This window comes from Erithacus rubecula, assembly GCF_903797595.1.
Source record: "Erithacus rubecula genome assembly, chromosome: 23".
Lineage (NCBI taxonomy): Eukaryota > Metazoa > Chordata > Aves > Passeriformes > Muscicapidae > Erithacus > Erithacus rubecula.
This window is the reverse complement of record NC_136675.1, coordinates 5718239-5741980: the sequence shown is the minus strand read 5'-3', so window position 1 is coordinate 5741980 and position 23742 is coordinate 5718239. Positions and strand designations below refer to the sequence as shown.

Below are 23742 nucleotides of genomic sequence, written 5' to 3'. Positions count from 1 at the left end.
AAAAGGATGGCACAGGGGATTCTGCTGGTGCCCACCCTGCTGTCCTTGTGATTTTCAGGGGGCAGATGCAGGTCCAGGGGTCACCTCACCCCACTCTGACTGTGCCCCCTTTGCCCCCCGGTGATGGCCACTGCACCCCTTGGCCGTGGGATGCTCCTTCTCCCCCCACGGCGTTTGCAGGACCCATCCAACAATTATTTTGAGGAAATAAAAGACGTTTTAGCGGCTGGGACCTCACAGCTCCAGGCTGCCATGGGATGGGGTTTGCGGGGTGATACTCACCACACATGGACCCCACTCGCACCAACCCACCCCGGGGAGCCCCTGGGACCCCCCAGACCCCCCTGACCCCACCCCAGCCCTGTGAGCCCCCCCTGCCCCTCTCTCGCCCACCCACGTGGGTCAGCCCTGTGTTGGGAACCCCCCTCCCCTGGGATGGTTCAGCCCCACCTGCCCCCCCCCCATCTCCGGTGAATGGTTCCTCCCCGCCCACCTGGACCCTCTCCTCTTTTACCCCCCCCTCAGAGATGGTACAGCCACCCCCCCGTCCCCTACCACAGTGGTACAGCCCAAGCGCCCCCGGCGCTCACTCTAACCTGCTAGCTGCCGCTGCGGCTTGTGATTGGTCAGCGAGCGGGAGGGGGCGGGAGGGAGAGCTGTGATTGGACAGAATGGCGCGGGAGGCGGGGCCGCGGGCCCGGGGCGGGCAGGGTTGGTTGCGCGGCACGGCGGCGGGTCGGGCGCTGTGAGGGGAGGCAGGAAAATGGCGCTGACGCAGGGCACGAAGCGCAAAGTCTGCTATTACTACGATGGTGAGGGGCTACGGGCACCCGGCGGGGCCGCCGGGCCGCGGGGGAGCCGTCCCGGGGCTGGGGGGCGTGAGGGGCTAAGGGGGCATCGGTGACGGGGGGGACGGTGTGGGAAGGGGCGGGGTTGAGGGGAGGCGGCGAGGGATGAGGGGAGAATGGGGGAGATGGAGATTACTGAGGGTGAGGGGTCATTGGGGGTAATGGGGTCAGCGGGGGGGTCCCTGAGGGAGGATGGGGGTGCGATGAGAGGTTGGTAATGGGGGATCCCTAGAGGAGATGGAACTGAGGGGGTTTAAAGGTTGTGAGGGGTCACTGGGGAGGATTTGGGGGTCCCTGAGGGGGAATGAGGGTGCTGAGGGTGGGATCAGAGGTTGGTAATGGGGGATCCCTGGAGGAGGAGATGGAGTTGGGGGGCTCTGAAGGTTGTGAGGGGTCCCAGGGATGGATGCTGAGGGCAGTGATGGACAGGGGAGATCAGGGGATTTTGTGGGGTTTTTAATGGGGTTGAGGGGCAGCACTGGGGAGGAGGATGGGAAGAGCAGAGGGATGGAGATCTGGGGATTTGGGAGATGGGGAAGGAGACCACGAGAGAATTTGGATGCTTAGATGCTGGAGGAGGATTTTGGGGAGCTCTGAGGAGGAAAAGTCACTCCTGGGATGGTGATTTTGGCTCAGGAGTGAACAAAAATAAAAATATTCTTGGAGCCTGCATGGCTGTTTGCAGGGAGCTCCTGTCCAGCAGCATCCCTCACTTGTGGGTTGTGAATTTTGGGGTTTTTTGTGGATTTTGGTCCCAGTCCTCCCCTTCTCCCCTTCCCTTTAAAGGGCTGACTTGGAGCCCTGGCTCATTTTCTGTTGTGCAATTCTCTGTTCCATCATCTTTTTTAGCCCAAAATAAAATAAAAACTTGTTCTTGCAACTTTTTTTCCCCTCTCAAAGGATGTACCCAGTGCTGGAGGCTCTTCCAAATCCTATGCTGAGGGCTTTTTTTTTTCTTCCCCTCTAAAAATGTAACTTTTTATTCCTCAAATGTGAGGTTTTCAGCCCTGCTGGGTTATAATTTTTAAAGGCACTTAATTATATGTGAAATACAAAATAAGCAGTTGTTTTGTTTGAAGTGCTGCTGCCCTGCAGGTCTTTGCTGTGCAGGAATTTCACAAATTTAGGTTCTATACTCAGTGGTGAGGTTTCAGTGCCTTTTTTTTTTTTTTTATCAAATATTTTTCTTTTTTTTGCAGTTCTTTTCTTAGCAGCTCTCAAACCTCCACAGCTGAGGAGTCAAAAGCTGCTTTTACTGAAGGGAAAAATTAAATAATTTGTTTATTTGAGCCTTTTCATTTTCCATGCTGGGAGGTTAAAACAGCTCAACCTGGTGTGGGAATTCCCTGAATTTCATGGGATGGAGGAATTTGGGTGTTTTATGGAATCCTGAGGGCTTTGGATGGAATTTCTCTGAAGGGATTTACTTAACCTGCTAAATTCACACTCCTTAATCTGCTCTGACAGGGCTTGGGATGTGCTCAGCACAGGGAACAGGAGCTCAGGGCTGACCCAGGGCATTCCCTGGACAGCTGATGGTGATTTTTTAAAAACCTTCACACAATTCTATGTTGATATTTTCAAAGCAGAACCTCAAACATTTCTTCCAAGTTCCCCAAATTTTAATTTAGAGAGAATAAAATCCATCCCTAAAACTAGCAGGATGGGAAAACACCATGGTGGGTTTCCAAAATTTCAGGAAAAAAAAAAAATTTTCACTGGGGGAAAAATAAAAAAATTAAAAAAAAAAAAAAAGTTTAACTGGAAACACAGAACATTCCCCCAGAGCTCCACAGACAGGTAAATTCCAGCCTGGATGTGGGATTTTCACCTCTGGCATCTCCTTTTCCTGCCTGAAAATAGATCCATGTCCACAAGAGGAAAAAACTGCTGGTGCTGAAGGTGCAGAGTGGTGATGAAATTTTCATTTTCCCCACTGAGTCACCAGCCAGACTGGATTGCATCTCCTGCTTCCCAAAAGGAGCAGCAGTTGTTCAACCCCAAGAACAACCTGGTCTGGTTTCCCAGGAAAATATGAAAGTGAAATCCCTCTAAATTTCAGGGAAATGAGTCCCTCTGGGAAAGGAGGTGGAATCAAAACCCCAATTTTTATTCAAGTTAGCAGCGTGGTGTGAGCTCAGCTCGGAGCAGAAATTCCACCTGGGGAGGTGATTTTATTCTCATAAAATCATTCCTGGGAATGCTCTGGAGGATTTCAAGGGGTGCAGACAACATGGAGCTGTGAGAGCAGAGCTGGGTGGTGCTTGCTGAGTTCAGAGTTCCCTGGATCCCATTTCCCTTGGGTAAACAGGAGGAAAGTGAGGCACAGGCTGCCTGCTGTGGGCTGAGTCACTGTCTGAGCTGGGATTAACTCCCCTCAACCCTGGGGCTCCTGCTCCCAGCCTTCCCTCAAACCTGCCACACATTCCTGGCACTCAGCCCTCAGCTCCTCTGGCCCAAAACTCTTCTGTCTGCTGCCACAACCATGGTTTGGCTTTGGGAGATGATCCAGCACCAATTCCAGCCCCTTCCACTGGTGCCATTCCAAATCCCCTGCCTCACCTTCCCTGAACTTCCAAACCTTATTTGAGGATTAATCCCTGTGCCAGGAAGGTGAAGAAATAAATCCCAGAGAGGGCTGCAATTCCCTCTCCAGGAATTCCTGAATTTACCAGCAATTTCTTTCCTGCCTTCTGAATTTCTTTCCTGCTTTCTGAATTTCTTTCCTGCTTTCTGAATTTCTTTCCTGCTTTCTGAATTTCTTTCCTGCTTTCTGAATTTCTTTTTCTGCTTTCTGAATTTCTTTCCCGCTTTCTGAATTTCTTTCCTGCTTTCTGAATTTCTTTTTCTGCTTTCTGAATTTCTTTTTCTGCTTTCTGAATTTCTTTCCTGCTTTCTGAATTTCTTTCCTGCTTTCTGAATTTCTTTTTCTGCTTTCTGAATTTCTTTCCTGCTTTCTGAATTTCTTTCCTGCTTTCTGAATTTCTTTTTCTGCTTTCTGAATTTCTTTCCTGCTTTCTGAATTTCTTTCCTGCTTTCTGAATTTCTTTCCTGCTTTCTGAATTTCTTTTTCTGCTTTCTGAATTTCTTTTTCTGCTTTCTGCATTTCTTTCCTGCTTTCTGAATTTCTTTCCTGCTTTCTGAATTTCTTTCCCGCTTTCTGAATTTCTTTTTCTGCTTTCTGAATTTCTTTCCTGCTTTCTGAATTTCTTTTTCTGCTTTCTGAATTTCTTTTTCTGCTTTCTGAATTTCTTTTCTGTTTTCTGCTTCCAGGGGATGTTGGGAATTATTATTATGGCCAAGGACATCCCATGAAACCCCACAGGATCCGCATGACCCACAACCTCCTGCTCAACTATGGGCTCTACAGGAAGATGGAGATTTATGTAAGTGTGGGGGGGGCTGCTCATTAATAAATGACATAATTTATGTTTCAGGCTTTAATTGTGGGAGCTTTTCTCCAAGAGGAAAGGAATAAACCTCCATTTGTGGTGTTGTATTCCTGGTTTTTGCTCATTGTTGGTGTGAGAGGTTCTGTGCTTCAGACAGGAAAACTGAATTGGAAAGGCAGGAACGGCACAGATGTGAAAATAAATTTAATTTCAATTTTTCTTACTCAACACTGCCAGTTTAATACTTTATTGAGTTCCTTGGGTTAAATGAGGGGTTGGGGATGGGAATGAGGGATGATTGCAGAGTTCTCCTGCTGTGCTTGCAGCGTCCTCACAAGGCCAATGCAGAGGAGATGACCAAGTACCACAGTGATGATTACATCAAATTCCTGAGGTCCATCCGCCCTGACAACATGTCTGAGTACAGCAAGCAGATGCAGAGATGTGAGTTCTTAGAAATGGCACAACAGCCCCTGGCTTCCACTCTTAGAGCTTTGTTTTTATTATATATTTTAGAGTTGAAGTTGTATTTTGTTTAACACTTTTGGCCACTTTTCAAATCCAGATGGTGGTGTAAGAGTTGGATTTTATTTCTGGTTTTATTGCAATGGTTCTTCTCTTTTTCCAGTTAATGTTGGGGAGGACTGCCCTGTGTTTGATGGGCTCTTTGAGTTCTGTCAGCTCTCTGCTGGAGGCTCTGTTGGTAAGATCACAAATCCTGTGTATTTTTTATTGTGTTTTATATAGTTCTGTCTCTGATCCTATTGCTGATTTAACAATGAAATCCAGATTTCTCCAAGCTTTGCCTGTTGAATCCCTCTCCATTTGTTAATCACTAATTTGAGTTGCCTCTCTGAATGGCTCTGTTACATCACCAGTGACAGGAGTTCAAACAAAACCACAACAGCACAGTTGAATAAAAAAAAAAAAACAAAAAACCCTGAGTTTTACATGAAAATAAAAGTTCTAAAACCTAACGTAACTTAGCTGCTGTTTTTAAAAAGCCACCAAGTCTGAACATGAGGCAAAGCAGAAACTGAAAGGTTTGAGAGCTGGAACATTGAATTTTTTTTTATTTTGTCATCATTGCCAGAAAAGCTGCTGGGGAGCTGTTTGTGTGCACAACCTGAGAGCTCTGTGGCTGCTGCTGACACCTCCAGTGTGGATTTCCTGTGCCAGCAGCAGCTTTTGAAGCAGCTCTGTGCTCTCTCTGCTCCCAGTGCTGGAGAATTCCACAGAATTTAGGTTTTATTTGGATCCTGAGAGTTTGCAGAAAGTTGATGGAAGGAGCTGAGAGAGGAGAAATTTTTTTACCTCAATGACCTGAATTTATCTCAGATAAAACCTGGAGAAATCCAGCTTGCCTTCAGTGTGACCCCAGCTGTTTGCTGAGGGCTGACTTGTGTGAATTTTTCTGAATCAAAAATAAGAAGGGATTAGAAATATTTCCCATTTCCCCTTGATTTGTGAAGAACTGGATCTTCATATAACCCCCAAAAAAAAGAGGAGCTTGAGCTTCACTTCCAGCTCTCTCTCAGAATTTTTCACTCCTATTTTAACCTCTGTGTGCTTTCCCTTTTCAGCCAGTGCTGTGAAGCTGAACAAACAGCAGACAGACATTGCAGTGAACTGGGCAGGGGGGCTCCACCATGCCAAAAAATCAGAAGCTTCTGGATTTTGCTACGTCAACGACATCGTCCTGGCCATCCTGGAGCTCCTCAAGTATGGGCAGCACCCTCACTGCTTTCTCCTCTTGCATTTTTATTTTATTCCCTCTCTTTTTTTTCCCTCCTCAAAATTATTATTTTGAGCTCTGCTCCCCTCTCTTCTCCTCCCAAAAGGGATTTTGGAGTTTTTTTGGATGTTATATTTTTTGCTGTTGCACTTTGTCCCTCCCCTCTGCCACCCACCTGTGGTTGTGACAGCTTCTGGCTCCAGGAAAACCTCACTGGGGGAGGGCATCAAAAACTGCATAAAAACTGAATAAAAACTACATAAAAACTTCATAAAAACTACATTAAAAACTACATTAAAATGTGCATAAAAATGGGCATAAAATGCACTTTATGGGCTGAATCTGACCAAAACTCAGCAAAAATCACTTCATTTTCTGTTCCTTCCCTGCAGCTCCCTCCCCTGGAAATCCTGGCTGGAATTTATTCTCCTCTCACAGTTTCCTTGCTCTGGATGCACTTTTTCCTGGGAATAATTGCAATATTCTGATTTTTTTCCAGGTACCACCAGCGAGTTCTGTACATTGACATTGACATCCACCATGGGGATGGGGTGGAGGAGGCTTTTTACACCACAGACAGGGTCATGACTGTGTCCTTCCACAAATATGGAGAATATTTCCCAGGAACTGGGGACCTGAGGGTGAGAACTACAAAATTCCCATGAAATTTGGGTTTTTTTTTTCCAGCTTTCCTGGCTGTCCCTGTGTGACACTCATTTTCTAAGGGTAAAAGTGTGGATGGGAAGCTCACTGATCATTTATTCAACCCCAAATCTTTGCTCTCAGTCTCTCTGGTGGGGTTGTGATCCCAAAAAAATGACCCTGAAGGTGACATTTGGGTCACCTTGGTGCCACAAACTCTGGGGTGAAGGTTTCTGAGGGAGTGGATTTATATTGGCATTTCCTGCAGTGACTCATTTCTGTGTCACCTGTAGCTTGTGACATTGCCAGAACTTCTGTTCTCAGGGTTGAAAGGTTCTTTACTTACTTTTCTGGGATTTTTACCAGAACTGTATTTTTTTAAATTTAAATCTTCTCATCTTTCACTCGGGATTTGTATTTTTTCAACCCTGCATAATAAATGAAACAACTATTTTTAATAAACTCTTTGGGTGTAAGAGTGACAAAAGAGATATTAAAATATATATTACTTCAGAGTAAAATATTTTTATTTAAAGTAGAATTTGGTGACTGAACAGATTCACTGACTGATCTGACCAGCCCAGCCCGCCGCTGTACATCCCTACAGTAAATATTTAACAACATTAATACCATTAAATATTTCCTTGATGTGGAATCCAAGCTTCCCTTGGCAATTTAGAGCAGGATTTGAGTTTCTGGTGAAATTTTTGGTGAGCTCAGGTGTTTTTGTCACCCCAGGACATCGGGGCAGGCAAAGGGAAATACTACGCTGTGAATTACCCGCTGCGGGACGGCATCGACGACGAGTCCTACGAGGCCATTTTCAAACCTGTGAGTCAATCCTCCTCTGCAGGATCCTCTGGCCTGCTTTGGAGGACAGCTGTCTGCCAAGAAAGGGAAAAGCTTCTCTTTGAAACGCAGTATTACAAAGAACAATCCCAAACAATGCCAGAGTCAGAATCCAAGCTGACACAGTCAGTCAGTCAGGGTGGTGGCACAGTCCCATTCCATGGTGGCTGCATCCTCCTGCAGAGGCAGATGTGGTTCAGCTGGAGCAGTGCTCCTGGAGAAGGTGCAGTTTCCTCTGAAGGTGCAGGGATGATGTGGAAAGGTCTGGCTTTCCTCTGGAATCCAGTGGGAAGAAAGTAACTGCTGTCCAAAATCTCAGTTTTTTACCTAATTAGGAAATGTTTGGCTCCTCCCCCTGGGTGGAGCATCTCCCAGTGGGATGATGGAATTTTATCAGTCATGCACTGGGACTCAATGGCCATGAACAGGAGATATCTCCTGGAGGGAGGATGGGCTGTGGGAAGATGATTGCCCAGCTGGTTTAAAGATGGCCCATTAGCAGATAATGTGTGCCAGGAGATAAAGATCACTGCCACACCCAGTTTTAAACAATGGCCCATTAACAGGAGATAATTCCCACAGAGATAAGAATCACTGCCACACCCAGTTTTAAACAATGACCCATTAACAGGAGATATCTCCTGGAGGGAGGATGGGCTGTGGAAAGATAAAGATGATTGCCCAGCTGGTTTAAAGATGGCCCATTAGCAGAGGATATCTCCATGGAGATCAGGGTCACTGCCCCACCTGGTTTAACAGATGGTGACAGAATCCACATTTCTGTCACATCAACCCAACACACTCACTTGGTCCTTGAGGCTTTTGTGGGGTTTTATTGAGTTGTTTTCTGTGGTGAGGCTCACCAAGGGCTCTGTTCCCCCTTTACAATCGGGGTCTGTGCAGGAGCTCCTGGGTGTGAGAGCCCCAGTGTTAGAGGGCAGCTGTGGGAGCACCAGGGGTGGCTTCACATCCCTGGCTGTCACTGTGCTGCTGTGACAGTGGCCTGTGGGCAGGGGGGTGACAAAGCTTTTGTTGTTTAGGTGATCTCCAAAGTGATGGAGACGTTCCAGCCCAGCGCTGTTGTGCTGCAGTGTGGTTCTGATTCCCTGTCTGGGGACAGGCTGGGCTGCTTCAACCTCACCATCAAAGGTAGGAGCTGCAGCAGGGGCACAGCAGGACACTCCACTGAGATTTGTGCCACCAGTCTGACCTTTTTTTTTTGGCACTGCAGGCCATGCCAAGTGTGTGGAGTTTGTGAAGAGCTTTAACCTGCCCATGCTGATGCTGGGAGGAGGGGGGTACACGATCCGGAACGTGGCTCGCTGCTGGACCTACGAGACTGCTGTGGCCCTGGACACTGAGATCCCCAATGGTAACTCCCCCTGAGCCTCAGCAGGACTGGGGATCACTGCACCCCACTGAGAGCTCAGGCAAATGCTGCTCCTGGCCTTCCCTTTCCTCTGGGTGATGCTGTGGCCCTGGACACTGAGATCCCCAATGGTAACTCCCCCTGAGGCTCAGCAGGACTGGGGATCACTGCACCCCACTGACAGCTCAGGCAAATGCTGCTCCTGGCCTTCCCTTTCCTCTGGGTGATGCCTTTTGGATGCCCTGTGGACATTCAGTTTCCCCTGGATGCCCTTTTGGATGTGCTGAGTGTTGGAGCTGCTCCTGCTGATAATTTATTGTTAATTACCCTTAATTCCTCCCACTCAGAACTTCCATACAACGACTACTTTGAGTACTTTGGGCCAGACTTCAAGCTCCACATCAGCCCCTCCAACATGACCAACCAGAACACCAACGAATACCTGGAGAAAATCAAGTGAGTGTGAGGGGAACGACCCTCCCAGGGGGGCTGGTGGCCTTGGGGGTGGCCCTTGGTGACAAAGTGTCCTTCCCTGGCTGCAGGCAGAGACTCTTTGAGAACCTGAGGATGCTCCCCCATGCTCCTGGGGTGCAGATGCAGCCAATTCCTGAGGATGCTGTGCAGGAGGACAGTGGGGATGAGGAGGAGGATGATCCTGAAAAACGAATTTCTGGTGAGTGCTGGGAGTTGGGAATTGTGCTGGGAAAAGCTCAAAACTGAGCAGGATCCATGAACTCCTCATGAGGAGGATGGAGGGTTTAGATCTAATTCTGACTCCAGGATTTCACCCCCTTTGTGGGAATATCAAAATCAAATCCTTGGGCTGGAATTTTGTGGAGTTCCCAAAAAACCCTGGGGAGGAGCTGGAGCTTCACCTGTCCCAGGATTTTCATTCCTGTTTAACTTCTCTGATTTGAATCCATTCCCACCTCCCTGCTGGATTTTTGTAGGACAGGATCTCTCCTGCCAGGTGATTCCAGAATGGGAAAAACTTTGATTTTTTAAAGGAAGAATTCCAGCAGCTGCTGAGTGCTGGGACAGAATCTTGAGTGTGATCCCAGCAGTGAAAAAATGGAATTTTCTCTCCAGCTTGGCCCTTAGGATCTGGCAGACAGATTTGGCAGGTCTAGACATCCCACTGTTCCTAATCCAAGCTGTGATCCTGCAGCACTTAACAAGGCATCACCTCAAAAAATTAAAAAAAAAACATTTTTATCATAACCTAATCCTGATTAATGACCTCCACACTGATAACTCACACTGAGGAACTTACTGATTTTTAAAAAATACTGATCCAAGCTCTGTCTTTTCCTTGGGCAGTCCGAAATTCCAACAAGAGAATCTCCTGTGATGAGGAATTCTCAGATTCTGAGGACGAGGGCGAGGGGGGACGCAAAAACATCACCAATTTCAAGAAAACCAAACGTGTGAAAGCAGAGGAGGAGAAGGAGGAGGAGGAGAAAAAAGGTGAGCACAAAACTGCCACAACTCAATTCTCATTTCCTCACTGCTCTCTGCCTTTTTAATCTGATTTTTTTTCATGTTTTTCCAGAGGAGAAGGAAGAAGAAAAAGCAAAAGAGGAAAAAGCAGCAGCAGCAGAACCCAAAGGGTGAGTTTGGCTCCTCCTGTGCCCAGGGGAGGGTTCAGGGTTCATGTCACAATTTGGGTGACACTTTTTTGTCACTTTTGACACTTTTTTGTGGCACAAGAAGAAGTTTTCAAGGTTGAAAAAATCAAAACAAAAAAAACCCCACCTTTTTCCTTCAGCAGTATATTAAATTTTAGCTGAAAATGAAGGAGATAAGCAACACTTTAAAACCTCATTGTTTAATGCAAATTATTGATTTAAACCAAATCTTTTTTTTTAAACCTCATTTTGTTGAGTTAAACCAAATATTTTTTAAAAACCTCATTGTTTAATGCAAATTATTGATTTAAACCAAATCTTTTTTTTTAAACCTCATTTTGTTAAGTTAAACCAAATATTTTTTAAAAACCTCATTGTTTAATACAAATTATTGATTTAAACCAAATCTTTTTTTTTTAAACCTCATTTTGTTGATTTAAACCAAATCTTTTTTTTTAACCTCATTTTGTTGAGTTAAACCAAATATTTTTTAAAAACCTCATTGTTTAATGCAAATTATTGATTTAAACCAAACCTTTTATTTAAAACCTCATTGTTTAATACAAATTATTGATTTAAACCAAATCTTTTTTTTTTAATTTATATTTTTTTTTCTTTCTCCAGGGTGAAGGAAGAGACAAAATCCACCTGAGTGGCTGCAGCTGACCAGGTGTTGTCATAGGTTTAACTCCACCCCACAGGATTTCTATTTTATATATGTTTTCTGTATATATTTCTATATAATTGTATAAAATGACTGGAGAACTGTAAATTATTCCTTGCTGCACTGGGAGCAGGCAGGGGAATTTCACTCTTTGCCTTCCACTGCCCCTCCTTGGTGTGGCTTTAAAAAAAAACTTAAAAAAACACAAAAAAAAAAAAAAAAATCACTTCCTCCCTTCTGAAATAACCTTGGGAAAAAAAAAAATAATAATTTAAGTAGAAGTAGTGTCTGCATTTCAGGTTAGGTGGAAACATGGCCATCAATTCTTGTTTTTCCTAATTTTTTTTTTTTTTTTTTAATGGGAGAATTCCCAAAGAGACTTTTGTGCTCTGCACTTGGATTCCACCAGGACAAAAAGAAACTAAAAAAAAAACCCACAAAAAACAAAAACCTGTGAGCTGGTGCCACTTCTCAGGGTCAGAATTGTGCAGTTCTTGAATTGAGTTGGTTCCTCCCTGCAGCAAACTTGGGGAAAGAGATGAAGCAGCTGAAAAAAAACCTGAAAAATCCAATTTTTCCTTTTTTTTTTGGTGGTTTTTTTTTAAGTGAATCAGCCCCAGAGCCCAAATCTGGGAAATGTAAAATAAAAATCAGTTTTCCAAGATCTGGATCCAAGTGTTGTGGAAGCATTTGATTTACTTCCAGGGAGGGAAGATTTTTTTACCTGTTTTGGTTTTTTTTTAATTATTCCCCTCTCTGAGTGGGGAGAAAATTTTTCCCCTTTGGCTTCATTTTTCTGCTAAAACCCCAAAAATCTCAAATCCAACCCAGAGTTTGGCTGAGAACTTTTCTTGAAAAAAAAAAATCCAATTTTTCCTTATTTTTAAGCCAATTTTTCCAACATCACTTCCCTCCCCAGGCCAGTAAATCCCAAATTTTTTAATTTTTTAATTTTTTTTTCCACCCTGTTGCCTTGCTGAGGAAACAGCAGATGGGGCTCTGAGCATTTTTACAGCTCCTCACCCCCAGATTTCTTTTGTACAGCTTCAAGGGGAAAAAAAATAATTTAAAAAAACCCACTTTTTTTTTTTTTTTTTTAAGAGGGGAAAGAAATTAAGAATATTTAGAATTTTGATTTTTTTTCTGCCTGCTCTCTTTTCTCAAGGGGATCCCTCTGGAATTCCAGGGAAAGCACTGCTGAGGTTTTCAACTCCAATAATGCTGCTAAAACTTCACACAGGTTCTTTTTTCAAAGGGTTTATTTTTTTAATTCCTTTTTTTTTTTCCTCTTTTTTTTTTTCCCTCCTCACCGTGTTTTTAAAGTCTCTTTGGGCTCCGAGTGAGGTTTTTCACTCTGATTTTCAGTGTTTTTATGTGAAACAAAGACAGAGATCAGTGGAACTTTGTGTCTGGGGAATGTGGGAGGGGCTGGAGGGGAAAAAAAATCTTATTGTGGTTTTTTAAAGATGCGTTTATTTTGAATTTTCACAACCTTTGTAATAAAACTGCTCCATTTCTATGGTTGGTGTGAGCCTGGCCTGATTTTTTTTTTTTTTTGCACAATTAATTCAATGGAGATCTCAACAAAAACAATTAATAAAAAATATTAAGAGGTGGAATTAAGATTTGAGGAAAAAAAATAAGGCATTAATTCCTTTCTTCTTTCAGTTGATTTCATTCCATCCCCCAAAATATTTAATTTATTTCATTATCCTACCATGAAAAAATGCCTGAATCTCTTTAGTAAACTATAATTTCCTTTTTTTTTTTTTTTTTTAAACCCAACCTTGAGATTCTCCCTCTCTAAAAAAAAAAAAAAAAAAAAAAGAACTCAAAACACGATAATTTTAGGAATTTTTTTTTTTTTTTGCTCACAAGCTTCATTTTGGGTGGTTTTAATTCCCAAATTCCCAAATTCCAGCTGGTTTCTCATCCCTGAGCTTATTTTGTGGTTGGAGTGAAACAATAAAATGATGGGAAGGGATGAACTTTATTCATCTTCAGGCTGAATTTAATTGGTTTTTATCCCAAATCCAAGATGAAAATTGAAATTAATTAATTAAATTACACCTGAAATGGCCACAAAACCCCCATAATTTGGTTTTTTAGAGGCAGAAAAAAATCAGCTTTTTGTGTTCTCAGTGACCTTTTGGATCCATCCTCCCTCCCCCTGTGAAATTCTCCCCTTTTTGCAACAAAACCTCAGGAATTCTAAATGGGAATTATTCCCTTTTCCAGGATTCCTAAAATGGCTGCCAGCCTGCAGCTCTGCAGAAAATCCCATTTTATTCCAATTTGAGTTCAAAAAACCCCATTTATTTCACCCCTTCTGCTCCAAGAAATGAATCCATTTGGGATAAAAAATTGGAATTTTGGGATTTTTTTCCACCTACCTCAAATCTCAGGATGCTCTTTGCCCTTACCAGGGTGGCGCCTATTGGGCAAACAATGCTTTGGGGATTTTATTTCAATTTTTTTTTTTTTCCTGCTTTTCTGGACTGAAAAAATTGGGGGAGCAAAGCCATGAAATGAAGGAGCTGCATTTTTTTTTTTTGGGAAAATCCACCCCAATGATAGGAGCAGCTTTTTTTCTGCTCTTTCCTCGGGAAAAATCCATCCCAGTGCAGGTGACACCATCGAGGTTCCATTGTCGCCTCCTTTTTTTTTTTTTTATTCCCTTTGTTCAGCAAATCTTCTCTCCCATCCCTCGCCTTTTGTGCTGCTTTCAGCACTGAGGAACTAATCCTACTCCAAAAAAAAAAAACAAAATTAAATTTAAATTTTAAAACCTCCCCCCCTCTTAAGCTTCGAATCAAGAATTTCGCTTCACTTTAAAAATCCCGAGGGGCGTTTTTTTTTAGCAGGAAAAAAGGGATGAAAAAAAATAAATAAATTAAATAAAATGGGAAAGTCCTTTGTGGCTCTGCATCTGCTGCCAGTCAATTAACAGCGAGCTGATTAAACGCAGCAGCTGTTGGGCTAAATAAGCAACTGCCGTGTTCCTTCCCTGGCATCCAGGACTCAGAAAGGGGTCACCATTTATTCTTTTCAAATCTTACAGCTTTTGTTTGGGTTTTTTTTTTTTTTTACAAGTTAGAAAATTGCAATGCAAGTGGTTTTTTTGTTGGTTTTTTTTTTTTTTTTTTTTTTTTGGCCATTAAAAAATTATTTACAGAGAGAAAAAAAAAACAACAAAAAAAAAAAAAACAGAACAACGTTGGCTTCACATTATACAGCTGGCAGGGTTCCCTCTCTCCACCCCACACCCTAAAAGTTATCCCTTAAAGCAGAATTAAACACAGCGGACTTACAAGCTTTATGGTTTTAAGCCAATAGAAGACATTATAAAAAACTAACCAGATTAGCTTTTTAAACCATCGATTTCTATATAAAAAGCACGAAATACTTGAAATGAAAAAGTCAGAACCAGGAATGTAAACTGAGAAACAAAGGAAAAAAAAACAACAAAATAATTAGAAAAAAAAATTTAAAATTCCATTGAACAGTCAGTGGGAGCGGGAGGAGTGGGGACAGTCTGGAGCTTGGAGAGATCCAGAGCAGGATTTGGGATCCGTGTTCTTACAAACTGTAAACTCCAGTGATGTCCGGGACAAATCTTCCTCCCCAGTTTTATTTTATTATCGTTGCTGTTAATAATTTTTTTTTTTTTTTAAATTTTTCCCAAAGAATTCAGCTCAGACTACTCCAAGTGGCGGCTGCGGGAATCCAAACCAGCTTTTCTACCGGGCGGGGGGCGAGCGATGCCTGCGGGGAGTGCGGGGCGTGCGGTCAGTCCTGGGGGGCCGGGGCGGTGCGGGCGAGTCCGGGGCGAGTCCGTGGCGATCGTGGCGAGTCCGTGGCGATCGGGGCAGGGCTGGGGCGGGGTGTGACAGTCCCCGGTGAGGACGGTGCCCGAGCGGCCTCTACTCTTCCTTCTCCTCCGGGCTCGTTGTGGGCTCCGCGGTTTTCGAGGCTTCCTCGGGTTTGGCTGTGTCTCCCTGGCTCTCCCCTCCCTGCTGCTGTTTCTCCTCCTCCTCCTCCTGCTCCTCTTTGCTCCCCGCGGCTTCTCCTCCATCCCCGGGCTCGGCCCCGGCTCCGCTCGGCTCCTCCGCCGCTCCCTCCTCGGGGGGAGCCGAGGGTTGCAGCCCCCCCGGCGGGGTCTCCTCGCTCTTGCCCTGTTCCTCGCTGGGCGAGGAGCCAGAGGAGTCCCCGGCTTCTTTCTTGTTCTTGCGAAAGGAGATCCCGCTCAGCTTGAAGGATTTCTTGAACGAGAACTTCTTCTTCTTCTTCGGGGCGTCCTTAGCGGCCGCGGCCCCGTCGCTTTTGGGGTCGCCGCTGTCGGCGGCGGCCGGGGCGGGTTCGATGCTGTCCGCACCGCCCGCTTCGCCCTCGCTCTCCTCCTTGGGGGGTTCCGCCGAGCCGTTCCCGTTCTGGGGGGCCACCTCGACCCCCACTTTGGGCGTCATGTCCCCGTTGTAGATCACGTGGCCGTTCTCCTGCGGGGGGGAGCGCGTTAGGCATCGCCGGCACCCCAAAAAATCCCGCACCCCACAAAGGGCTCCCGGCCGGGAAAACGGGGAGGGGGGAAAAGGACACGGGAGTGGGGGCAGCACGACGGGGAGAGAAGGGGGGTTTGCCCCCGGGGGAAACGGGGAACACCGGGCACAGAGCGGGGCTTCCCCCGAGGGAAAGCAGCCGAAAAAAAAGCAAAACCCCAAAAAGGGGGTGCAGCCCGCCTGGGTTAGGGTCTCACGGGGAGATACGCTCGGTGTGGGGGGGGGTTTAGCCCGTTACCACCGGGCGGCGCCCGCGCTCCACTCCCGGTACCGGGGCGCGGCGGCGAACGGGACCCGCCCGGTGCCGGGGGGAGCCCGGGGCGCGGTGCGGGCGGTGCCGCATCCCCCGGTGCCCACCGGGCAGGCGAATCCCCCTGGGGGGCAAAGAAATCCCCCCTCGGGGCAAGGAAATCTCCATCCCCGCGCCCTCCCCGCCGCGCCTTTGTCCGCGCTGCCGCCCGCCCCGGCGGGGCGCACGGTGCCCCCGGTTCCCCGGTGCCCCCGTACCCACCTGCCCGTTGGCCTTGGCGGTGTCGGGGTCTCCGCCCGCCGCCTTGGAGCCCTGGCTGCCCATGGTGCGGCACTTGGGGAGGTGCCGGCCCCGCCGCGGCGGCTGCGCTGGGCGGGAGTGGGGCGAGCCCCCCGCCGGCCGCTGATAAGGCGAGGGGCGGGGGCGGGACGGGGCCGAGCCCGCCCCCGGGGCGGGGGGACAGCGCTGGAGCCGCCGCCCCACCCGGTACCGGGGGGGTTCTGGTGGCCGCCGAGCCCCCTCCCCGCCAAAAGTGGCGGCACCCCTTTCCCTGGGTGGGTTCTCGTCACCCCCAGGGTGCTGTGGCAGATTTGGGGTGTCTCTGCCTCCAAGCCCATCACCCCCCATTCCTGACACCTTTAGGGTGCTGCTCCCCCCAGCCCCAAAACCCCTGGGTGCCTCTGTCCCCATCACCAACCCCCCAGCCCCGTCAGCCTTGGGGTGCTGCTCCCCCCATCCCTGTCACCCCTGGCAGGGTCCCATGGTGCCACTTGGCCTTTTCCTGTCACCCCCAGGACTGTCCTGGTGCAGGTGACCTCAATCCTGTCCCCCCATGGTCCTGTCCCTCCAAGGTGTCTCATCCCGGGGTTTTGCTCATTCCAGGGTCCCACTCTTCCCAACCCCATCATTCCTGGGGTGTCCTGCTGTGGGGACAGGTCCTGCTGTGGGGACAGCCTGTGCCATGTGTCACACCCGTCTCTCTGAGCACCCTGGCACACGCACAGGGAGGTTTTCCCCCCTCTGGTTGTTCCTCCTCTCTGATTTCCCAGAATAGGAGAACGGAGGGGAAAGGAAAATGAGAGTAAACTGATGGATTGCTCGTGCTGGCCAGGGGCCTGCAGCACCCCAGCCAAGGATTCACTCCCTGCAACACCCAGCCACTGAAGGCTCCCAAAATCCACACCCTTTAGTGCCACTCCAAACCACCAACACTCCCTGAGGACACCTCCCAAGTGCCACATCCTGAGCTCTGGGGTTTTCCAGGCACTCTGCTCCCCCCAGAGCTGCTCCAGAGCCAGCAGGGGTGGCAGCACCCCCTGTCCCAGCACCCAGCTGTGCCCAGCAGCATCCAAGGCCAGACTCCGAGGGGAAAACAATGTCCTGCTGTGTGTGCTGCACCAACAAGGTCATGTTTTGTCTCTGGCCTCCCTCCCTCCCCCCTGGCACATCAGCTCACCCCCATCAGAGTGAAATTGCTGTTAATTAAAACAGGCAGCATCTTCCTTATTGACTTTTGGGTGCCAGTTGATAAAAAGCCCTTGGACGGCTGCCGGGCTGGCCCTGAGCAGCCCCAGGAGCTGGGCAGGCTGTTCCCTGCTGGAAAACAGCAGCTCCTGGGAGGTTCTTGGCTTTGGGAAGACCAAGAGTCCAGGGGAGTGTGGGATTAGTGGATACATGATGTTTGTTCCCAGTCCCAGCTCCAGGCTGGTGCTCCCAGAGGGGGAGGAAAACCTGGCAGAGCTGTGGGAGCCCTTCCTGGTGTCCTGGTCAGAAATATCCACATCAAATCCACACTTCCCACCTTCCAGGAGTGGTTTTCAGTCTTTCTGCTGGAGGTCATTTCATCCCGGAACTGCTTTTCAGGAATGCAAAGAGTTCTGCTGTCCCATCCCAAAATCCCATCACATGCCATCCCAAAATCCCATCACATGCCATCCCAAAATCCCATCCTATCCCCAACCAAAATCCCATCCCATGCCAGCACCTTCTGGCTGTGCCAAACCCATCCCTCCCCACAACACCCCCCAAACATTCCCATTTCCCATCCCAAAGCCACAGGGAATCCCAAATGGGAATGGCACCAGCAGCTCGTCCCCATGGACCTTTCCCAGCGCTGGGGGGCTTGGGGGGGCTCCCAGCCTGGCTCTGGCTGTTGGGTTGGGGACACAAAACGTCCCTGTGGTGCTTGTGGGGAGGGGTTTGGGGGGATTTATGGGGTTGGGGTCGGGGCGGGGGTCAGCAGCACACGGGTGTGGTGTGGGAACCCGAGCACGGCTCCAGGACAAGCAGCAGAGCCGGGGGGTGACAGTGACAGTGACAGGGACAGTGGCGGCCCCCCCACCATTCCCGGCGCTCCTGGAAGGGTTTTCCAGCCGCTTCCACCTCCGAGGAATCCCCGTCTGGTCCCTCTGGAGCCCCTCCTGCAGCCAGGGCTGTGATTTTGTCATAAACAGCCCCGTCCCCGCGGGTTCTCCTCCTCCCCCGATCCTTCCCGGGATGGAGCCGCTGCCTCTGGAGCTCTGCAGCTCCGTGGGGTGGCCGTGCCTGTCCCCACATCCACATTTTCCAGCTCCCAACTTTTCCTCCTCCGTGTGTGGCTGCGGGTGACACCGGGGTGAAGGACAAAAATCATCAGAAACCAGGAATTGGTGAATCCCAGCACAACCCAAACCATCAGAAATTAGGAATTGGTGAATCCCAACACAACCCAAACCATCAGAAATTAGGAATTGGTGAATCCCAGCACAACCCAAACCATCAGAAATTAGGAACTGGTGAATCCCAGCACATCCCAAACCATCAGAAACCAGGAATTTGTGAATCCCAGCACAACCCAAACACCATCCCAGCCCTCCCAGTGCAAACCCAGCCCGGTGCTGGATCCCACCCGAGGCAGGGAGCTGGAGCAGGGCAGGAGATGCAGCAGAGCTTTGGAAGGGGCAGGAATTTACAGGATTCCCTCAGACGGACAGATTATGGTCTGTCTGCTCCTCCAGCAGATGGACAGGCAGACAAATCTCTGCTGCTCCTGCCCGCCAGATCCTTGCGGATGTTGTTTTCCACTTTCCAGACCTACTTAAACTGCGGCTGATTATTAATTTATTGGGTGTTAAGCGCTGGGAGGCTGCAGGGCAGAGCGGGGAGCTGGGGAGGGGCAGGAGGGACCGTCCCCAACCCCGAGTCCCTCCCGCATTCCCCCACCCTTCCCGAGGAATTAAGGCAATTATTTATTCATGGACCTGGATCATCCTCTCCGGGATTTTATCCCGAGTTAAAGGGGCCCAGCCAGGGCGAGCAACTGGGAATAAAAACAGAGGGATTTCCACATTGATTTATAAATAGCAAGGGAATTAACTAATTAGATCTCTCCGGGGAGAGAATTCCAGCAGGGAGAGTGTGGGGTTGGGCTGGATGGGAGGTGGAGGCTCCTGCCACCATGTCAGTGATGGGGATAGACCTTGGGGACAGCCCAGAGCTGCTTTAGGATCTGGGGGCTGCTCCTGTAGGATCTGGGGTTGCTCCTGCAGGATCTGGGGCTGCTCCTGTAGGATCTGGGGGCTGCTCCTGTAGGGTCTGGGGTTGTCCCTGTAGGATCTGGGATTGTTCCTGTAGGATCTGGGGCTGCCCCTGTAGGATCTGGGGCTGCTCCTGTAGGATCTGGGATTGTCCCTGTAGGATCTGGGGCTGCTCCTGTAGGATCTGGGGTTGCTCTTGCAGGATCTGGGGTTGTCACTGTAGGATCTGGGGTTGTCCCTGTAGGATCTGGGGTTGCTCCTGCAGGATCTGGGGTTGTCCCTGTAGGATCTGGGGCTGCTCCTGCAGGATCTGGGGTTGTCCCTGTAGGATCTGGGGCTGCTCCTGTAAGGTCTGGTCATGGACACTCACCTGGGGATGTTCCAGATGTTCATCCCATGGGGATTCAGGGTGAAGGGGCTGAGCTTCCTCAGCTGCAGCAGGAAAATCCTCCACACTGGAGGATTCCTGATGGGAACAAAGCCCAGCAGGAGGAACAGGGAATCTCCCCCTTTACCAGGCACAGGTACTGGGTCAGTCCCAAGTAACCTCTGAGCTGCACCTGGAAAAAAACCTCCTGGGCCAAGCAAGGCTCTCCTGGGAGCTTCACAGGCCCCAGCAGCAGTGTCCCCAAATCCTTCCTGCCCTGGGCAGGGCTCCAGCCCTGCAGGCTGTGGCCAGGAGCTGACTTCCCATAGAAACACATGAAAGGGCCCCTTCTTGCCCTGCCAGAGCCCTGTCATTTTTGGTTGTGAAGATCCCATGGCAACCGGCGCCTTCTGCAACTGCTCTTTGCAATTTCTGGGCTCCCTTCTCCCCTTCTGAGGGATCATCCCGTGGGATCAGCCCCTCTCTCCCAGCTCTGGGCCTTTCCCAGCCCATCACCCCCTTCCCTGCTGAGGTGCTGAGAGTCACTGGGCAGGAAAATGAGAGGAATCTCCTCTGGGTGTTATCTCGGTGCCCATCTGCCCTTCCTTAGGGTCAGGAGTTGGGATATTTGCAAACAGAGCCAGCCCTAAACTCAAACACCTCCAGCTTCATCCTCAAGCTGAGCTGTGCAGCCCCAGGGTGGCCTTGGGGACATTGGTGACATGTGAGGGTTCCCCTGGACATGGTTCTGGGGGATTTTGGGAGTCACCACCCCCTCATGTCCTTTGGATCTCTCCTGGCAGAACAGGAACCCCCACAACGTCCTGTCCCGGGCATCCCACTCATGCCACCGCCCTTATCTCCCCCATCCCGGCCTCGGGCTGCGTCCCGGGGCTGATAAAACCTCCCTGACCCTGAGCTGGAGCACGGAGGGAGCAGGAAGGGTGCCAGAGGCTGTCTGCAGAAACCGGGAATGAAACCTCCCAGAAATCCTCCCAGAAAATCTCCCAGAAAAGCTCCCAGCCCCAGGCGAGGGCAGGGAAGGGAGGGGTCGCACCCGGCTTTGCTCCCTGACCTGGGCAGGGTCCCCCAGCCCGGGGCCGAGCGGGGACAGGTCCCAGAGCATCCTTCCTGGCCGAGAGGGAAGTTTATAATGGAAACAAAAGCCAGGCTCGCTCCAAGTGGAGCTTTTCCCGTGCTGTTTCCTGGCTCCCGCACGCCACGGCCGGGCCAACGGGGCAGGAGGGGGTGTGTGTGATTTGGGATCCCAAAATCCCACCCAGCCCTGCCCTGTGGCAGCGGGGAGCCATTGCTGTCACTCCAGCCCTTTATCAGAACCTCTCCAGCTCTCTGGAAGGGTCTTTGGGGTTTTCCCTTCTCCAGGTGGGACTCTGGGCTCTCCTCAACAATTCCACATCCTCCCCACGTGCGAGGCCAGGGCTGCAGGTGCGGCCTCACCTGAGCAGAGCATTCAGGGGACACTCCTGGGGATACTGATCCCAAAGATCCATCCCTTAGCAGCGGGATCCACCTCCCACCCCCTCCCGGGACAAGGGCAGGGAAACGGGACCGGGAAACGGGACCGGGACAAGGGCAGGGAAACGGGACCGGGACAAGGGCAGGGACATGGGACCGGGACAAGGGCAGGGAAACGGGACAAGGACATGGAGCAGGGACACGGGTCAGAAACGGGGCTGGGAAGGGCAGGGAAACGAGGAAGGGACACGGGACAGGGAGAAGGGCAGGGACAAGGAGCAGGGAAACGGGGCAGGGAGGAGGGACAGGGACACGGGGGAGGGAAACGGGAGCGGGACAAGAACAGGGACATGGAGCAGGGAAACGGGACCGGGACAAGGGCAGGGAAACGGGACAGGGAGAAGGGCAGGGACACGGGGCAGGGATACAGAGCAGGGAAAACGGGAGCGGGACAAGGACAGGGACACGGGGCAGGGACACGGGCAGGGAAGCGGGGCCGGGACGCTCCGGGGCCGCGCTGCCTCCCCCGGGAGCAGCGGGATGTGAGGGCCCCTTTCTCCCCGCAAGTCAATGCGGTTTTTGTTGCGCTGCCGGGGCTGATACCGCCGAGCGGGGACAGACAATACGTGGCATTGTTCCCTTTCAGCAACATCTGACGGGCCCAGGCGCTGAGAAGAGGCCAGTGTGTGCCCGGGATGAGGGGGGGAAGGGACGGGCACGGACGGACAGACAGCAAGGGACACCCAAACCAGCCCGGGATGCCGGGATGGGCAGCACCGGAGGGATGCTGAGTGCCTGGGAGGTTATAAAATCATCTCGGTTTGGGTTGGAAGGCAGTTTAAAGAGCATTTAGATGATGGGGGTGTTGTTTGTGGTACCCAAAGAGCGTGGAAAATCATCCCCGAGAGGCACAAACTTCCCGCCCCGCTTATCCTAATGGAATATTAATTATAAAACCTCATTAGGAACCTGCAAGTGGCAACGCCAACAACTCTCCCGCTGTTACTCCCTCTCTCCCAGGTCCTGGCTGGGATCCTGAGGCAGCTGGGGGTACCTGAACCCCCGGGAAATCCAGGGAAAAACCTCCCCCCGAAATCCCAGGGGCTCATTCGCTGCCGGGGGGAGCCGGGAGCAGAGCTCGACGGGGGAATCCCGGCCGTGCCAGGGCTGTCTGCAACTTCCCATCAGAAATCCCCTTTATCCCGGGCCGGGATTGCTTCACCGCCAGCAGCAAAATTCCCCCTTGGCCTCCGAGCAAACCCGAAAGTGTCCCCAGGGGCACGGAGACCTCGGGGGTGGCTCCGGGGGGGTCCAGACTGAGGATTTTGGGGAGCGCTTTGCCCTCCCGGCCCGAGGAGCTCCCATCGCCCTGGGGGGAAGCGCTGGGAGGGGGCACGGAGGGATTTTGGACCCACCTCCCGCACGGCTTCAGGGTGGGGGGAGCGCGGGGAGGAGGGGCTCGGCAGCCCCCCCACCCCCACCCGCTCGGGGGAGCTCCGGGAGGGGTCTCCGGGCGGTTTTGGGGTCGGGAGGGGAGGGGGCGGCGGCGCTGTGGCCGCGGTTGGGGACAGGGGGCCGCCCCCGCCCCCACGGCGCGCTGGGATGCAGCGGCGGATGCAGCGCGGGCAGACTTGCATGGCCGTAACCATGGCAACGGCAGCGCGGGGGGATGCGGGGGATGCGGGAGAATCGGGGGGGACCGGGGGGGACCGGGGGGGACCGGGGGGGACCGGGGGAACCGGGGGGACCGGGGCTGCAGCGCTGCCATCGCACCCAGGCTCGGCTTGGCCGCGTCTGGGGTCACCCCACATCTGGATTTGCACACACCTGACCTTCCCCAGGGCTGGATTCACCCCACATCTGGATTTTCCCAGGTCTGGGTTCGCCCTCCATCTGTGTTTTTTCCGTGTTTGCGTTCACCCACATCTGGGGTCACCCCACATCAGGATTCTTCGCACGTCTGTCCCCTCCCAGGTTTGGGTTCATCCCCCATCTGTCCCCTCCCAGGTTTGGGTTCATCCCCCATCTGTCCCCTCCCAGATCTGGGTTCATCCCTCATCTGGCCTTTTCCAGTCCCTCCTTCACCCCACATTTATCTTCCCTCAAACCCTCCTTCACCCCACATCTGGCACCACCCCAAACCCGCCTTGCCCCCTGTCCTGTGCCCCCCAAAATCTCTGCCCGCCCGCGGTGCGGGTTCGCCGCCGGCCCGGGGATGCTCTCGCTGTTCCCGGGGTGCCGGTTCGGGGGGTGCAGCGCTCGGGGGGAGCCCGGGGCTCTCCGGGCCATAAAAGCCGCCGCTGTTTGCTTTGGCGGGGCCGCATTAACTTTGAACCGCGGCCGTTTTTCCTCTCCCTCCCCTCCTCCCCACCGCTCTGAACCTCGGGGTGCTGCTGCCCAGCCCCCCCTTCAAAACCATTTGGGGCTGCAGAGACCCCCTCCAAACACTCT

At 50.7% G+C, this 23742-nt stretch overlaps 2 protein-coding genes across 2 annotated transcripts; one reads left to right on the top strand and one right to left on the bottom strand.

Annotated features, from left to right (window-relative positions):
• Positions 1-695: 695 nt before the first annotated feature.
• HDAC1 (histone deacetylase 1) lies at positions 696-11759 on the top strand. The gene is made up of 15 exons (XM_079325879.1): positions 696-812; positions 4122-4234; positions 4567-4684; positions 4869-4943; positions 5824-5962; positions 6475-6616; positions 7356-7448; positions 8507-8615; positions 8698-8838; positions 9183-9291; positions 9378-9508; positions 10156-10302; positions 10388-10445; positions 11088-11301; positions 11407-11759. The coding sequence occupies exons 1-14, from the start codon at positions 764-766 to the stop codon at positions 11113-11115; spliced, it is 1452 nt and encodes a 483-aa protein (XP_079182005.1). The 5' UTR covers positions 696-763; the 3' UTR covers positions 11116-11301; positions 11407-11759.
• Positions 11760-14419: 2660 nt separating this feature from the next.
• Positions 14420-16347, bottom strand: MARCKSL1 (MARCKS like 1). The gene is made up of 2 exons (XM_079325559.1): positions 16195-16347; positions 14420-15623 (listed from the first exon to the last, which is right to left on the bottom strand). Exons 1-2 carry the CDS (start codon positions 16255-16257, stop codon positions 15051-15053), a joined length of 636 nt encoding a protein of 211 aa, XP_079181685.1. The 5' UTR covers positions 16258-16347; the 3' UTR covers positions 14420-15050.
• Between the last annotated feature and the right edge of the window lie 7395 nt (positions 16348-23742).

Coding starts and splice junctions, on each gene's coding strand:
- MARCKSL1 (XM_079325559.1), bottom strand. CDS start 16,257: ATGGGCAGCCAGGGCTCCAAGGCGGCGGGCGGAGACCCCGACACCGCC. Junction 15,624..16,194: donor CCGCCAAGGCCAACGGGCAG/GTGGGTACGGGG, acceptor TCCCCCCCGCAG/GAGAACGGCCACGTGATCTA.
- HDAC1 (XM_079325879.1), top strand. CDS start 764: ATGGCGCTGACGCAGGGCACGAAGCGCAAAGTCTGCTATTACTACGAT. Junction 813..4,121: donor AGTCTGCTATTACTACGATG/GTGAGGGGCTAC, acceptor TTCTGCTTCCAG/GGGATGTTGGGAATTATTAT. Junction 8,616..8,697: donor CTTCAACCTCACCATCAAAG/GTAGGAGCTGCA, acceptor TTGGCACTGCAG/GCCATGCCAAGTGTGTGGAG.